The sequence below is a fragment of the Patella vulgata genome, chromosome 4 (genome assembly GCF_932274485.2).
Source record: "Patella vulgata chromosome 4, xgPatVulg1.2, whole genome shotgun sequence".
Classification (NCBI taxonomy): domain Eukaryota; kingdom Metazoa; phylum Mollusca; class Gastropoda; family Patellidae; genus Patella; species Patella vulgata.
The window spans coordinates 12,947,862-12,967,069 of record NC_065882.2 but is presented as its reverse complement, the minus strand read 5'-3'; the positions used below and the strand labels follow the sequence as shown (position 1 = coordinate 12,967,069).

Sequence of the window (19,208 nt, the reverse complement as noted above, 5' to 3'; positions counted from 1 at the left end):
TTATAATAAAATTACATGGTGACTTATGACCATTGGTTAATGAGATAAAATAAAATATGGATATTATGGGAAGTGATTTTCAGCTGTAAGGTAGATCGACATAAAACTCTTTTCTATCAAGCGGCATAGTTAAAAACAGTAAATGCTTCTTATAAAATTTGGCCAGAGAATTACTGGCGATACAGTTTCAGTTTCTAAGTGACAGGCTGGAAATACTATCAGACATTCCTAGACAGAAATTTCATTAAATTTTGATTTATAAAAGTTCTATGTTTTTAAAGTTTCATAATGGACGGAGAAAATTGATGTATATAAGCAGATTAATGACTAATTAATTAGAATCGTTGACAATTTCTGAAAACATAACTTAATTTCTACAAACAGTCTATTATGAATTCTGAATATAAAAAAAGCATTGACCTTTTGGAAATCAGAATCTAAAAGATTTCTGTGTTAAAATAGACATTAATTTTAGCCTTTTAAAATAGAAATTACCAATAAAATTAATTGACTTGATTTTCTCAGCAGATAATGTGTCTGAACAGCCAGTTGTGTCTGTTCAGTTCCGCTACGTTGACTATGTACAGAGTAAGTAACCTGGACTACAGTATATATCGTGATTTTTCAAGGGAGATTTACTGGATAATATTTCTACCATGTAAAATTCAGAGGTTGCTATCCCTCTCACTTGCTGTAAAGTTTAAAGTTTCCGGAAGTTGGGGATAGGGCCTTAGCAAACCATCCCTCTCACTTGCTGTAAAATTCAAGGTTTTCAGAGGTTGGGGATGGGCCTTGGCAAACCATCCCTCTCACTTATTGTAAAATTCAAATTTTCAGAGGTTGGGGATGGACCTTAGCTAACCATCCCTCTGACTTGCTGTAAAATTGAAGGTTTTCGGGGGTTGGGGATAGGGCCTTAGCTAACTATCCCTCTCCTCTGACTTGCTGTAAAATTCAAGGTTTTCGAAGGTTAGGGAAGGGCCTTAGCAAACTGACTATTTACAGATTATATATCTATAGTGTTAATTCTTGCAAAAGTTTGAATAGAAATGGTCTAAGAATTTATAAAAAAAAAAAATATCCAGAAAATCTCCCTAGTCCAGGCAGATATATAAATTGACCTTGAATATCAACTTTTTAAACTTAAATATCTTAATGTTTAGTAAGCCACCACAATTAAGATTTATGTCACAAAAAATCGAGGATATAATAAAGAGACTAAATAAATCTTAACCTTGATTATCGTGCATCTACTACAGTGGGGTCAGGATCACCCAGACTTAATTTTGACCATAAGGTTTTATTGGAGGGCGTTATCCCCTTGTGTCAGGATCACCAAGACTTAATTTTGACCAATGTTTTTTTTTTTTTTTTTTGTTTTTTTTTTTTAAGGTGTTATCTCCATGGGTCAGGATCAGCAATACTGAATTTTGACCCAGAATTTTTGCCCTTTAAACTCAATAAGATTTCTCATTAGCTTTTGTTGATGCTCAACAAATATACTTGACTTAGTGGAAATTAGATACTGAACTCTATTTTTTTTGTCATGGAGATTTAGAAATTATTAATCAGATTTAGTAGAATTTGAAATTCTGCCGGTGCTATAAGCTACAGTGTTTGTAAAAGGATTTATCTGTGGTTATTTAATATTTTTAAATGAATTAATGTTTGTTTCTTGTAAGAATATTATCCGTTATTTAAATAGAATTTAGAGATGTTTATTTTTGGATCAAATAATCAAATTAGTGAAACGTAAAATTACTTCAAAAGTATTCTGTGATTTTAAGCTTGTATTGTATTCCACTCTAAGCCTATTATTTGCATCAATTTTAAATTAACATCAAATTGTTTCCTTGTTATCTTTTGATATTTTGTCAGTCGTGATTTTAGTCAGACGAAATAAGCGTTTGTAGAGTGTCTTCCTATAATCCAGCATACATAAAACAAATGCATTATTTAGATTAAAATCACATATAAGCTTGTTTGTATAGATATTCGTATAAGTATACTTCCTCATAGAAGTTTGTTAGACAAAAAAAGAAATAATTTTACAAGAAAAAATGTTTTTGTACCAGGAAAGAATTTTCCAAAAATTTATTGTATGAGGCAACAGATTAGTAATATCCTAAAGCAATTAAATTTTATTCTCAAATAGATAACTATGAATAATATGACCAGATAGTATTTCATACAGCCATTCACACAATATTAAGGGGTAGACTTACACCCTAGATGGATTATCCATAGCCCATTCAGACGCTTAAGTTGAACTGGTTTAAAAACACTTGGGATCGTTAAACCAGTTTAACTTAAGCGTCTGAACGTGAATGTGGGGCAAATAAACCAGTTTAAAAACCTCAGCTCGCGACCTGTCTTCGAGAAGGCTTTTTATTTTAAACTGGGTTGGCTTAAAAACCCTGGCTCCAGCTTGCTTTGAGCATACGCAGTACGCAGTTAGTTACATTCCTGTGAAAATATCGGGGTCAGACAGTGCCAATGTTATCGAAAGCGTGCGAGAACCGAATAAAGAATATGAAGCTACCCATGCATAGTTAACTCTAACCTCCGACCGAAGAGGTCAGAATAATTAAACTGGTTTGGCTTATAGTACGTGTGAACGCAACACGATGCTGTCTTAAAAAAAACAGCGATTATGAACTGGTTTAAAAATAAGCATCTGAACGGGCTATAAGGTAACTTCACAATGGTCAGCTATGACTGAGGTAATAAACAATAGCAGTGTCTGTCATAGCTGACCATTGTGAAGTTACTTTAGATAATCCATCTGTTGTTTCCTCCCACAGCTAAAGACCCCTACGCGTTAGCGAATGATTGAAAATAATATTGTACCACATATTAGTCCCAAAATGACCTAGTTTGTGTCTAGTGGATGTTAAATTACATCTCTCTCTCTATATATATATATATATTCAAAATTAAATAAATTAGTTTTCAAATTTCCTTTAAACAATCAGCCTTGATTAAGTTACTGATTTCGACCTATTTTTTTCTTTTTTTTTTCCTTCTCAAATTATCACATTAAGTCTCAAAATTGGCTGCATAACTGTACATTATGCTAATAAACTACCAGTCTTTCAAATGTCTAACATTAGTATCATAGGTCTGGGTGATCATGGCTATCTAATTATAAATTTCAATACATTCTTAGGTCTCTTTAGAAATAGGATTTATTAAATATCAAGATATTTTTGTTTTCAATTAATGAAACTGATTTGATTGATTGAATCTGAATTAATTTTGGCTTAGTTCAAAAATTTATTCAGCTCTCTGACTAAAGTCTCTTTTTCAAAAAATAAATTGTACCTAACAAAACAAAGTTTGTTTTGACATTTTCATTTTGAAATTGGGTCATTACAGCATTTGTTTAAATGTCAAATCATTTTACTGTTTGTTTGTTTAAAAAATAGTCCATCCTAAAGTTGACACTTGATTTCATCATAACTGTTAGATTCAAGAGACTATATGTTCCGTATCTATATGCCCACATTGAAATCTGGGCCCTGTTTCTCGAAATCTTAAATAAAGATAAAATCCAATTTTAGTAGATACTTCAATTTTGATTGGCTAAACACTAAATTCAATCTAATATTATCCAATCAAATTACTAAAATTTGGATTTTATCTTAGTTAAAATTTCGTGAAACAGGCCCCTGATTGTATATATGGCTGTCAACACTATCTGTTGTCCACTATTGCTTGTGCAGGTCTAAAGGCTAAAGCTGTCATCCAATTGGTTTGAAATTTATACACAGTGTTTATATTAATAAGAAGATGCAGCCTATTTAATTTTAGTGACTTCCAATGATTAATAGGCAGTTCTGACCCTTGATCAAATTAAAAAACCTTGTGGACACTGTACTGTAGAAGCTAAAGTTATCGTCTGATTGATTTGACGCTTATATAATACTCTGATTACCTACAAAAGCAAAAATATGTGAGAACCTTGAAGGATTGCTTGGAGCCCTAACCCTACCCTGTTATTACACACAGAGACTTTGATGCAAAATTATATATTTGTTTTATAGATAAACGATCCTGTATTTGTTTTAACATGGGCTGCAAATTTATATTGTGCTACATAATTTTGTTTTTCTTTTTTCAAGAATCTGAGGATGAACCCTAGTAATATATCGGCTCCACAAACTAATAATGTCCTCCACTGGTTTTAGCATTTTATGACAATACAGTGTCTTTAATGATAAATTATTTCAGAAGGTTGATAAACGCAAGAGACATGTTGGCCAAAAAAACAACCATCTGAACTTTACGATATTTGAACTTTGCATAAGAATAGGAAGGACATATTCAATTATTTAAAAAAGTCCATGAAAATATAAGACAGATTGCCCCCCAAAAAACATTTGAACTTTATGATATCTATGTTTAGATAGGATATATTAAATTATTTCACAAAGTCCATGAAAATAAGACAGATGTCTGAATATTTCGTCACAGCAATCAGATCAGTTGTCATTCGTCTCAATAAATCTGTGTTAAAAACAATATTCTGTGTTTAACTTTTTCGTTGTGTTTCCTCCCTGTTTATAAACCTGCGTTCAACACCAATAATTTTATTGTCTGTAAATTTCCAGATTATATTATTCACCTTTTTAGAGTTCAGTAAATTTTCCCAAATTAACAAAATTAGAATTTCAGATAGAAATTTAATGGTGTTGACTTTATTTTTGGAGATGGAGTTTTTTGGTTGGTTTCATGTGCTGGTTATGTCACTGATATAGGCCATTTTGTTTTACACATAAATACTTATATACATGTGTACACAAGCTATGGTAATCTGAAGTCACTAAATAAGTACATGTGAGAAATAAATAACAAAAAGTATTCTAATAATACCTGGGTAGAGATTTATTATTCTTAATATGTTCATCTGTAGAGGATTCCATAACATTGGTACAGCGTAATCAAAAGATCTCCAAGCATAGAATGATTTGGTTACCAAATAAATGTTGTTGAAAAAAAAGGATTCATCTGCTATCGAGTGGGGAGAGTCCCCAATATAGTTGTATGGTGACAGAAATAACATTGATGAGGAGGTTATTACAGGCCATGAGACCTTATCTTCAGAAAATAACATCTCCAAAATAAAGTATTATACCCTGTGTTTAGTTTAGTTTTGACAATTCTAGACAATTCCAGACCATTTATTTCTTTTTATGTATATAACTCTTTAGTTATAAATCTTTTCTCTCTTGTTTCAATTCCAATTAAATAGCATTTTAATTTTCAGTGTTTGTACGTGAATTTTATTTTTATCAGTGTATTTGTAATCTCAGTTCATGTGGTGTTTCATTTGTATCTTTATCCCCGCACCTTTCATCTTGGATCAGGACCAAAAATGGTTCAGATTAAAGGATTCCGAGTAACAAATCATAATTTATTTATTTATTTCTTGCAGGTCCACCTCGAATCACCCAACAGCCAAAAAATCAAAAAGTTGCAGAAGATGAAACAGTGTCGTTTTTCTGCAAAGCTTCCGGTAATCCCGCCCCTTCATTCCATTGGGAAAAAGGAAATAGAAAAATAAATCCACGAAGAAATAGATATATTGTTGAAGATAGTCCACATTTAACTGTTTTAAGGATAGCTCCTGTTAAATCTAAGAAAGACGATGCAGTGTTTACATGTGTGGCCGATAACGGTCTCGGGGAAGCGAGAGCCAACGCAACGCTGGAAGTATTTAAAAAGATTGGAGACACTGTCGGTAAGTTATTTTCACATTCACAGTGCCTTTATTATTAATGTTCCCTTACAAATTAAGATTTCCGGGAGTGACCATCTTCAAACAAGATCCAATGTGGCTCAGTGAGTTAAGCACTGGTTCAGTAACCGGAGGGTCCCAGATTTTATCCTGGTATTGGCCGAGAAATTTCCTTGTGAATTTTCATCTTGGTTATTACCCTTTGTATGTGGTGCAGAAAAGTAGGGCATTAAATCTCATTTCATTTCGTTATTCAAAAAAAATAAAATATCTGATTCTCTATTTCCTAAACGTTTAAAATCTCACTGAAAGAGATTTATCAGTCAAAATGAGATTTCACATTCTTTATAAGTCTAATCTTACAATTTCTTTTTAAGCTCTTATTTGATTCAAAATCATTATCATTGAAAATAGAAAGGAAAATGGTTCTTAGTAGACGTATAGAAGCCTTTACGATACCCCTAAGTTTTTGTCTGCAATATCACCTCAATGGAAGCGGACGTTAAATAAAGCTATTTCACACGCACACCCTAAGTTTGGAAGTTTTACATGAAGAAGTTGAACCAATCTGAAAAATATCCAATTATGTAATCAACTGTCACATAGGGCCTTTAGACCTTGTAGAAAACAAGAGACAAACCACAAGATTTAGTAGCCAACCCAACTTGTTACATGTAGGTGGCGGATTGAACCCACTACTTGCATAGTTAACACGAAAGAATGGGTTCATACAGAAAAGTTTGTTTTTTCAAAATCTGTTTCGTAAAATATCAATATCCATGATTGTAAAGTAACACCCGCTGTGATTGGCTTCCACAAATCGTTGTAATCAATTTTGAATGATAGCAGAAGTCATTGTTCTAGGTCACATTTCAATTTACTTTCTTTCATCTTTTGATAAGATTTAGATGGTGCTGCGAACAAATTTTATTATCGATATGGTAAATTAAAACTTTGTCACGGTCATAGATTTATTTACAATGGGATGACATTGCCACGTTTCTTTATTAGGCAAGTCGATGGTTGGTGAACGGGAGGAGGGTTAGGTCGCCTGTATGCCAATAAGCATTGCATCATGGTTTTCCCTTGTCATTGCAAGAAAAACAACACTTGAGAGTAGGCTCTAGCGCTGATGTCTGAGAAAAATTCCTTCGTTGCATATGTATGGCAAATTCCTGTCGTCATCAGCCCAGTCGGCACAGAAAAGTAGGACCCCATTTCCTTTCTAATTACTTCTCTTAGATTTGAAAGTCCTGCCCTCGGAGCCAAGTGCCTCCTGTTTGAGAAACACTGATCTGGTGATTTGAGTCTGGAGGTCTTCAGTCTCCATGTACTGGTATCCTTCTTACAATCACGTTTGTCCCGTTTAAGTATAGGGTATGGCAATGAAGTGATTATTATTTAAAATCATACAGAAATAACAGGCTAACCATGGTTATTTGTGGATATTTATGGGATTCTGTTTCATATTTAACAATGTCCAGTGATTATCAGTCTGTTTGAATAAGTCAAAACTTGAAGTCTCAAACTTCCAGATGCCGAATAGACATTTGAATGAACCATTTGTATGTATAATATGAGACAGTTTGATATGACTACCTGACTTTCAGATATTGTATTCTTTGGGGAGTTGGATGGCCGAATGGTTTTGCGCGTGCATGCTGTATCACAAGGTCTGTCATTGAGTCAACTGACGGGGTTTCGATTCTCGGTTGTACGTGACAAGGAGAAGAGTCGCCTGTCCAACCTCGTGGGTTTTCTCGAGGTCCTCCATTTCCCTCCCACTGCTAAAGACCCATATGCGCAGGCAAATTATTGAAATAAAATTGAACCATATGTTAGTCCCAAAATGACCTAATCTGTGTCGAGTGGAGTTAAACCCTATTTCTCTCTCTCTCTCCCTCTCATGTTTTTAGCTGTCTCTCTGAAAAAGGTCGATGTTGAGAAATTTTCAATTCATCATATCTCGGTATACTAATCGTAATTGGACGGATATTCTTTTTAGAGATCAAACTTTCACAATATTCCAGTTTGCAAGGATACAAGGATACAAAATCCCTCAAATCTCAATCAAAGAGAAAAACAGATTTCTTTACCTAAGCGTCTGATGTCATCGACACTTTTGGATCCAATTACAAGCGGATAATTTTAAACATCTCTGTGACAACAATTCTAATTGATTTTCAACTTTATTCTCTTAGTGATCAACGTGATTTCAAAGTAAAAGTCTTGATCCGTATTAAACCTTGGGTTGACTTCGTCCAATTACACCACGATTAAATTACGTTTTAAAACAAGCAATAGACGAAGCAGATCAGAGATAGTTTGATTTATCACACAGGTAGAAATCGTTATTAAAGAGAGTTTAATAGACTACACTGGCTGTCATACTTTAAGTAACACTGCTGCCAGGGCAAAATTCTCCCCTCTCACCCTTACATTGTTATTAAAGAGAGTTTAATAAACTAGAGTGGCTGTCATACTTTAAGTAACACTAATACCTGGGCAAAATTCTCCCCTCTCCCCCCCACATCGTTGTTAAAGAGAATTTAATAGATCAAAGGGGTTATTATACTTTAAAAGTGTAAATACTGCTGCTTGGTCAAAACTCTCCCCTCTCACCCCACATCGTTGTTAAAGAGAGTTAAATAGATCAAAGGGGTTATTATACTTTATCCAACCTCGTGGGTTTTCTCCGGGTCCTCCGGTTTCCTCCCACTGCTAAAGACCCCTACGCGCAAGCGAATTATTGAAATAAAATTAAACCATATGTTAGTCCCGAAATGACCTAGTTTTGTCAAGTGGACGTTAAACCCCATTTCTCTCTCTCTCTTTATTATATTTTAAAAGGGAAAATCTAGAACTATACTTCAAGAGTAAATGTAAATTCTGCTGCTTGGTCAAAATTCTCCCCTCTCACCCTCACATCGTTGTTAAAGACAGAATTAATAGATTGTAGTAGTATACTTTGAAGGGAATATCGAGAACTGTACATCAAGAGTTAGTGTACATACTGCTGCTTGGTCAAAATTCTCCCCTCTCACCCTTACATCGTTGTTAAAGACAGAATGAATAGTTTGTAGGAGTATACTTTGAAGGGAATATCGAGAACTGTACATCAAGAGTAAGTGTACATACTGCTGCTTGGTCAAAATTCTCCCCTCTCACCCTTACATCGTTGTTAAAGACAGAATTAATCGATTGTAGTAATAGTAGTATACTTTAAAGGGAATATCAAGTTTTTTGTCTTCGTATCGCCGCTGTTCTTAAATTTGTTCAGGTAAAATTGTCTTATCCTTATACCACACTGCATATCGTATGTCCATCTTCATTAGTCCGGTTGGTTTAAAACTAAAATTACCCTGGTCAACCATTAATGATGGGCAAAACGAAGCTAATTTTGTATCTGGACATTTTTAACGAAAAACAATGACTTGTCACATTTGATTGATGAATTCATACGTGAATGATATTTATGACGACAGTTTGGATTGATCAAGACCTGTTTTCGAAGATTTAATTGCTTCATCCACTTATCGTCCATTTTAATTCCTTTACCAAATGGAAAGAAATGTTTTGACCAATTTAGACCTATCTTTACTTAGGGACTGTCAATGTGAGACAAAGGTTTATGAAGTACTTCTGGCGCCTGATGACTGACAGCCCAACTGATTTGAACTTAGTAGTGCCAACAGAAATATGTTCAATAAGGTGGGTTGTCAATGACAACAGTCAGTCAGCTGGAATATCCAGTATTGATCCTTTGAGGGAAATATTCCATCGGTTACTATGACAACCATGCTCTTATTCTGCAACATGATTTCCTCAGTAAACCCAGAATAACCAATTTAAAATAAGGGGAAAAAAATTCCACAGAATGGGATCGAATCTAGGTCTTTAGGCGAAAGTCGAGTGAAAATTGTAGATACCTCATAGCAGTGGCATTCAGGACAACAAATGGGGAGAATTTATTGATCAAAGATGGGAATTGTGGGTGGGAGTATCCATTATGCAACTGCAATTGAGTCATTGATAAAAATTTATTAGGATTATTTTCTTTTTTTCTAAAACATTTGTTTTCAAGGTCTTCTTTTCCTTCAACATTTTTTCTTTACAATCTGTTGTCTTCCAATCTCCGAAACTTCATGATCTGGGGTCATATACGTCACACTTTCTAGGCAGTGGATGTCAGAAACCTTTCTATTTCAACCCCTTGCTTATGATATGATTTATGCAAAATAAAATTAGGTCACCTCTAGCCAGCAAAGAAATAATGTTTTTATTGAGGGAGTAACCATTAAATTATGATAATTTTTAATAAAAACAAGAAGATTTCATGTTATTTTGGTAGATTGAAAGTTTTTAGATTTTAGCAAATAAATCAGCACAAGAACCATTTTCCTTTCTTATTAATCACACACCCTCTAATGTTACATTTTGATTATTTAGGTCAACCCACATTTTTCCAGTACTGTTAACTTAATAATTAAGTTATTTCATTTGTGTTCATGATTTACTTTACAATCATCATCATCATCATCTTATAACATTTGAAACATATTTCCTATTATTTATGTATGTGAAAAATGAATTTATGGTCTAAGGGGAGATAATCAACATTTAAATAGGAGTTATTTCCCTTTGACTATCAAACTTGTCCTCTATGTAAAAATGTTTTTAACTGATGTATATGTGTATATAAAAAGATAATTTGTTTAAAGAAATTTTATTGATTAATGTTTTCACATGTTAATTGAATTATTCTTGTTGATTAGTTTTTCTTTTTTTCATGTCGGCCTAGAAATTTGTCAATTCAATTTTTATTTCATTAAAGAACAATTTTTTTTAAGGCATCAAGGATTTTTTTTTTTTTTAATTGAAAGATCTGTAATTATTTACTTATATATGTCAAACAATGGACAGAAATTTTATTGTATTTTGAAAAATCTGGCATTTGTGATCAAGATGTTTAGGCCTTCTGTAAACTTCGTAACAATTTCTAGGCTTGTTGTGTATTATATGTTCCTGCAAGAAAGTTACACAAGGTTCCAGAATTAGTTTTCTCTGCTTAACTTTCATATGTGCTCTGAAATAGGATAGCTTAATGTGGGGACAGACCTCTCTTGATATTTTCTATGGATTGAAAGAAAGGTTTATTGTAATAAATGTAAAGCTTATTGACGACTCCAATGAAATTATGTTTTTGTGTTGTCTGTGTCTATGTCTCTTGTATTTTATTTTTCTTGAATGAAAGGATTTATTTTTATGAGAGAGTAAGAGAAATGTTAAAAAGAGAGAGAGACATGTTTTGTTCTCATTGTAAATGTGATGTGTTACCGTAGTTTAGAAATATTCCGTGGCGGATATATTTTTATTTTTTGATGTTATTAAAAGTCGTTAATTTCTATTTTATCACTTGATGTAGGTGGAAATCCGTGGGTCGTTAAATATGAAGGTAAAATTGCTGGCGTGTGTTTTTGAGATGGTCCCCGTTTTTTCTTTAAACATTCCAAATTATTAACCAAATTTGTTCATTCCTATCCATCAAAACCTTTTTCTGCTTATATTTTTCTAATTTGCTTGATTATTTGTTTTAATATAAACCCTTTAGCACTTTCACTGTCTGAAGCAACTGTTCCTTCTAATAAGGGACTCGATAAAGGAGGCTCGACATATTCTACAAATGGTGACACATATTCGTATCTGGAGAGCATGCGCAATAAATACTACCGGTGTAGACTGGAAAAACCAGACGCCAAAGATTGTCATTCAATTGAGACTGCTTGCATATTTCGTTGAACATGACTGATTTGAAATTAGAGTAAAAATCAGTTTATATACATTCATTTTACATTACTATATGCGTTGCGACCCATTTGTGTCAATTTCTAGGTTCCAAATATTAGCGATTTATCTCCTTTAACTTGCTAAAGGGTTTAAACATTAACTTTAAATTACTTTTTTTCCTATTAGAAATTTGATTGGTTTTGCAGTTTTTTTTTCATGATGATATTTTGCTTCTTTTTTTTCTTGGTGTACTCGTAAAAATCTAATTGTCAACTATTTGTCGTTGTTGTCTTGTTGATTCGCCACTTGTGTGTGACGAGAGTGTCGTATATATTGTCAAAATGCAAAGCAGGGGTACCTTGTGTTTATTTTTAATAATCAAATTTAGAAAAATTATTTTATTCTTAAATTGTTTTTCAATTTCTTTGTAATTTTCTATGTATATTTTTGATTATTTTTCTTAAATTCATTCACTGTTTAGTTTGTTTTTTTTTTTTTTTTTTTTTTTTTTTGAGGGGTGGTGGGGTGGGGGTGGGGTTATCATGCACAAATATTTTTGAAAATATCAGCAAAATCACTTTAAAGGGGGTAGTTAAATTTAAATATTTACTTAAAATTTAAAAAAAAATAATTTTATTCTTTAAAGGGTTTTTTTTCTCCAAATTCTTCATAATCTTTTTAAAACAAATTTTTTTAATCACTTTCACAAATATTCTTAAAAAATCTTTTTATTTATGTCATTAGATCTGCATATAATTACAGAAAATTTGAATTATTCATACATATTTTTTTTATTTTTTTTTTAAAATCAACATATTTTTTATGGGTTATTATATATTTCATAGAGTATGTAAAAAGGTTTAGGAAAAATGTTAACCAACACATTTAATTTCAACTATTTACACAAAAAAAAGAATACTATGCTTTATTTTTTTTTATACATCCACATTAAAATGTGGTCCTAGTTTATATTTCTTCAATATTTTTTTTTTTTTTTTATAGTTTTCTTCCTCTCGATTTATTTCGAACTATCCCTGCTTTGTAAAAGTTGTTTCCCTTTTGAATTAATACTGATGTAACCAAGTTATCACACCCTTATTAATTGAGATGTGCACAATCTGAAAACTAAGATTCAACCGAATGAATGCTTGTACATTACTGAATTCCCGAATTTCAGACTATGCCAAATCGTTTTTCTCAATTTTTTGAACAGATAATATGAAGGAATGTAATTCTAAGCATAACCAGAACATAGGCAGAGCCATATGGTCAGAATTGTTAATTTTTCAAGAAATCATTAGATAAAAAAAAACAATTTTTCAGCATAACATGACATAATGACTTGCAATTTCTAACTCACTTTCCCATCACACATGTCGAATAGATGCATTTACACTGAAGTCCAATGTGCAAAAAAAACCGTGACATCTGATAACAGAATTGATGAATCTTGACTGTGAATAACATTTACTTTAAAGCCATCCCAAATTTTAGCATGTTCAATATTTTGAAATAGAACTTAACAACATTTATTGCTTGCTTATGGTAATAATACATAAATTGATGTAATAAACCTTTGCTCGCTAAAAAATTATCTAACCCACTAAAACTTTTGAGCATCATGCATTTACCAATTCCACTTTATTAGATAAAACAGATTATATTTTTGCTTTATTTTTGATCAATTTATTGTTAAATTGAGATGATAAATAAGTTTTATTAAGAATTAGATTTGCTTAAAGGCAGCTGGTGAGCTACAGTGGGTTATTGAGTAAGGCAGTGGCGCACAAACCAAGAGAAAGTTGACTGGGATTTTACACCCTTATCATTGGTGCAGGACAAAACACTAGGTAGCAGTGTCCAGTTGTTCAGATGGGATGAAAAAAAGAGGTCCTGTGCACCTAAAATACCCCTTGACAGTTGGAATTCGATATACGAATAGACTGTAGGTTGCGTTGCTGTCCAGGCAAAATTTCCCTCGTAGCACACTGTATGACATATGCCCATCTTTATTAGCCAAGTTAGTGAAGCAAAGTTAAATTTCAAGATCAACAAAAGGCTGTCTTTTAAAACTTATAACTTGGTTATTCAGTAATTGATTTTCTTCAATCTTTTTTTTTAGTTTCTGATATTTCATGATTCCAATATTTGTTTTTCTCTTCAAATTATTGGATAATATCATGAAATATTTTCAGTCTTTTAACTTTTATTCATTTTAAGAATTTATTATGAAATGAATTATTCATTAGAAATTGTCAGTAATTTATGACCAACTGACTTGTCTCTGCTTTGCAAAAATTGTTTCATATCTATATGAAGGGGGATAACTCTGTTATTCTTGTCAGGGAGGAGTTATTTCCCTTTATTTGTAAATAATTGTTCACATACCATATTAGTAATATGGTTGTTTTGTTTTGTCAAATATATTTCTCTTTTTAAAGAGTAAATTGTCTTGAAATGTTTGCTAGTGCTGCAAACTTGTCAGTATGTTTGTTTATGTGTAAAGGAAATGTTTGAATAATAAATGTATAATTATTAATTTATGCACATAAATTAAAAATGTTGTACTTGCATTTGCATATGTGGTTTTGGTGTTAACATATTCACAACATTAAATTTTACAGATTTTCCTAGTGGATATCCCCGGATAGTTGTAAATCCGAGTTTAAAATCGGTAGAAAAAGGACATAATGCGTTAATGAAATGTGAAGTGGAAGGAAACCCCGAACCAACAGTTTATTGGTTGAAAGATTTTTTACCAGTTGATATGAGCGATCCTCGAATAACGCTTTTAGAATCAGGTAGGTTATCACATTCTTCAACATTGTCTCTACTATAGATAACGTCATGTATTTTGGACTGTAGTCAGTGTTTTAATGACTATCCATACAACAGTTTGAAATATTGCAAAGTTAACTAAAATGTTCAAAACATATGCCGATAAATGTTGCCAATATAAAACTCAATGAAGTGCCATGTTGACTCTCATTATGGTACTTTCTCACTAACCTGTACGTCCTGGGTTTCCCCCATGTCAACCATTCAAAACCAAGGCCCTGGCATGAAAGTGTATAATAATAATAATAATAATGTTTTATTCAGTAAACAGGTCATCGACCCAAAGTTACAAGGTTGTAAATATATAAATAATAAATATATACATGTATACAAATATATCAAACAGGTCATTAAATAAATAAATTAGCTGCTATAATGAACATTTTAAAAAGTGTTAATTTATTTACAATAAACAGTTTAATTCATAATTTGATGATTTCTAATCTTTATGGCTGCATTTATAAAATTTGACAAAGATAATAAAAATTCTCTATCTTTATATGTACACAATTTATAAAAATAATTAATATCGGAAGAGTCTACAAAATCTAAATATTTAACACGAGTGTCTTGTAATAATTTACATTTACATATGAAATGAAAAGAATCTTCTGGTTCTAATTCACATAATGGACACAAATTTGTTTTACTTAATTTTCTTCTAAACATATTTACATATAATGGCAATAAGTTTAAACGTAACAGAGTGATATTTCTTTTGGCTACTTTTGGAATATGTACAGACAAGTATTGTTCTGGAATTAAATTAAGCTTGAAACATTTATATTCTGATAGACTACTGCTCTCGTTTAGTTTCGATGACCATTCCTGTGCGTTAATATCAGTTAATCGTTGTTTTAATAATGTCATAAATAATCGTTTGTCTCCAACATTTTGGTTAAACCATACATAGCCGAATCCCAAAGAACAAAGCACATGTTTTACTTTGGTCGCCCATGTTTCCCTTCCAGCACTATCTAAATTACACAACATTATATATACTTGCTTAGGGTATCTATCTGAGGTCATATTTAATAATTTGACCCAATATTTAATACAATTTGAAATATAAGATACCGATAAACCATAGCGGCCACATTCTCCCAGTGATCCTACGGTTGTGCCAGATTTGTGTACGCCTAAAATGTATTTACAATATGCACTATGAACTTTCTCAATATCTTCTCTGTATTCGAAGCCCCATACTTGTGACCCATACAACAATACCGGCTTGATAATTACATCAAATATTTTGAAAGCATGATCTAGGGATATACAGTCGACAGTTCTAAGAAGACATTTTACGGGTATAAGAGCTTTATCAGCTTTGACACTTAAACTATACAAAGGTTTACTCCAACATAATCGCGACGAAAATAATATACCTAAATAATTGTAATAAGAAACAACTTCTAATTTTACATTATTATAATAAAACACTTCGATATTCTTAGTAATACCACCATTTCTAAAAATTACAATCTTTGTCTTTGAAAGGTTTACATTTAAATTAAAATTAGTACAAAATTTATACAAAATATTTAGTTTTCTTTGTAAATCACCAACCGAGTCTGATAATATGCTAAGATCATCTGCATATAATAACATAATTATATCGTTTGCTTCTTGCGTAGTGAACAACCCTCTTACATCACTAGCTTCCATCATTTCTACGAGTTGATTGACATAAAAACAAAATAGAAGAGGACTTAATATGCATCCTTGTTTAACGCCTGATAAACAGTCAAAATAGGGGGTTATGTTGGATGCTACTTTTACACTTGATAATACATTGGAGTACATGCTTTTTAATGCTAAATACATCTTACCATTCACACCTTTTGTTAGCATTAATGCTAATAGTTTCTTTCGATTCAATGAGTCAAAAGCACGAGAAAAGTCTACAAATAAAGAATACATTCTCCCCTTTGATTTTGTGAGATATTTTTGAATAAGACCATGTAAAGTAAAAATATTATCGACAGTAGAGTACCCTTTCCTAAAGCCTGCTTGTGCTTCACAATACTTATTTTCGACACAACACCAATTTTGTAATCTATTATTGAGCACAGCACAGTATATTTTACCGATACAATCAGTCAGAGATATGCCTCTGTAGTTTGATGGGTCATGTTTTGTTCCTTTCTTGTGCAGAGGTGTGATTAGGCTCCTTGACCACGAGTTTGGAAATCTGCCTTCATCAAATAGGGTATTATACAAAGTTGTGAGAACTGGGCCTATTAGTTCTACACATGACTTATAGAAATCAATTCCTAGACCGTCTGGACCAGGTGTAGTACCTGCTTTCATATTGTCTATACATTTCTTAATTTCATAATATGTTATAGGTTCATTTAAAATATTACTAGACTCACTAATTGTAATATTAATATTAATATTATCTACTCTCTGTGAATCAGTTATTGGATTTAGCAGTGTTTCAAAGTAGTTCACCCATTGACTTGGGGTTATTCTGTCAGATACCGAAACCTTTTGACGAAAACCTTTTACAGTCTGCCAAAACTTACTTGGATCATTTAAATTTTGAAGTAACTGATTACAGACATGTCGATTATATTCTATTTTTTTAAAACTACACAATTCTTTGAATTTATTTTTGCATGTATTAAATAGTTTCAAATCAATAACAGAATTACTAAGTCTAAATTTATCTAATGCGCAGTACTTACTATTCTTGCTATTTACACAGTCGGAGTCAAACCATGGCGGTTGCTCCTCTGTTTTAAAATGATATGACCTTTTCCTGCTGTTCATTGATTTTGCACAAGATTTAATAAAGTTCGTTACACATTCTATAGCCAGGTCCACCTCCGTTAACAGTAAATGTTTGAATTCAAAATTAAAATTATCAAAGTTCGTATTTATCTCCATAGCGAATTCGTCCTTTTTACTGGGCTTCCATACATATTTGTTGTAGGGGGTTGTCTGTATATTTGTGCTTTCGGTTAAGAAACCTTCTACATGGCATTGAATATGGAATTCTAAGGGCAGATGATCCGATTCGTCTTTACATTGAACATAAAAATAGTCAATAAGATTGAACATTTCAGTGGAAGTAATGACATAGTCTACAACACTAGAACCATTATGTTTTATACAAGTCATTGCACCAAACTTATCACGATCACTCCTCCCATTTAGCATATGAACATTGAATACAGCACACATGCGTATTAATTTAAGTCCAAATTTGTTAACTTCATTATCCTGCGAATTTCTTGGAATGTCAAAACCGTCAGTATTGTATTCAGCATCTTCGAGACCCGGTAAATATTCTATGTTATCATCTAATATATAATCTTTCAGCTGGCCACATCTGGAATTGAAGTCCCCAGCCAATATAAAATTTACATCAGGATATTCACTTTCAACTTCAACTAAGTTTTCTTCAAATTGTTCAAACAGGCAGCCATTCGTGTGTACTTTACTCCCTTCAGGTGCAATATAAACAAAACAGAACACTGCATCCTTTTCCCAACCAAAGTAGGCAGCATTAAATTTCAAAAGTATAGTTTCTGTATAACAACTCTTTATTCTAACAATACCAGCTGCTATTGTTTCTCGGAAGTACACGACTAACCCACCCCTTTCTTTACCATTTCCTCGAATACATACTTCATATTTATAATCTGTAAGAACTTCATCATATTTAAAGTCATCTCCACACCATGTCTCTATTAAACATATAACATCAAATTGGCTCAAATAATGTTTAAAATCGCCAAATTTACATTTACTCTTTAGTCCATTTACGTTCCAACAGACACAGTGTATAGTGGTTTATTGATGTGCATGTAAAAGGACCCATGACAGTTGAAATTCAAACACTGCTATCCTATCAAAATTCTGGGGGTTTGGGCGGCCAAATGGTTATCTTATGCAGCTTGTATCATAAGGTCTGTCATTGGCGTGGTTTCGAATCCCCGGTTGTACGTGACAAGGAGTAGAGTTGCCTGTCCAACCTTGTGTGCTTTCTCCAGTTCCTCCAGTTTCCTCCCACTGCTAAAGACCCCTACGTGCAAGCGAATTATTGAAATAATAATTGAACGTATATTAGTCCTGAAATGACCTAGTTTGTGTCGAGTGGATATTAAACCCCATTTCTCTCCCTCTCTCTCTCTCTCTCCCTCTCCAGTAGGAACAGAAAAGTTAAACCCCATTTAATTTATTTATTACAGGATATCTACAGATTAAAATGAGTCAAGAATCAGACGCAGGGAAATATGAATGTGTAGCGGAGAATGATGTAGGCGTGGCGTATTCCTACGCAGCAATGTTATATGTTAAAGGTAAGCTTATTTTACTTGTCGTTCCGACAAAATTGGGGTGGTTGTGCGATTAGGAAATTTGACTTGACTTCCAGAATGTTCCAGGTTGGTATTTCTAAGCACTGTTCTCACTTTCACAGGGGTGTCACCTGCATGGATGACAAGGAAAATGATCTTAAATTGGTTGTACATGTAAAAGGAGTCTTGGAAAAAAACTTCTGTCCAAGCCAAATTCCCCCACTTGCATCACACTAGAAATTACTATGTTGCCAGATTGCATTCTTTTTTTGTCGAATACCAGTCTACAATACACACTATAACAATAGTTATATACACCGCAATAAATATAATTTCAGTCATGGAGACAAGAAATTCATTATTACCATGATCAAAAAGCTACCGAATTCCATTTTGATGTTAAAGGAGTTCACTAATTCCATTAACTATAGATCAAATAGTAATGTGTTTAACCCTTTATAGCTTGAGCCGTCTTCGACTAATGCTATTTAGACTGCCCAAACTGCCGGAGTAGTCTCCTCTCAAGAAACTAGTGA

At 32.6% G+C, this 19,208-nt stretch overlaps 1 protein-coding gene across 1 annotated transcript in view; it reads left to right on the top strand.

Moving 5' to 3' along the window:
• The window catches only part of LOC126817797 (tyrosine-protein phosphatase Lar), a 144,620-nt gene that overhangs the window by 35,115 nt on the left and 90,297 nt on the right, over positions 1–19,208 (top strand). The window contains exons 3-6 of the mRNA XM_056100187.1: positions 5,438–5,743; positions 11,166–11,195; positions 14,152–14,328; positions 18,565–18,675. Coding sequence (XP_055956162.1) covers positions 5,438–5,743; positions 11,166–11,195; positions 14,152–14,328; positions 18,565–18,675 — 624 coding nt within the window. The remainder of the gene's footprint in view (positions 1–5,437; positions 5,744–11,165; positions 11,196–14,151; positions 14,329–18,564; positions 18,676–19,208) is intronic.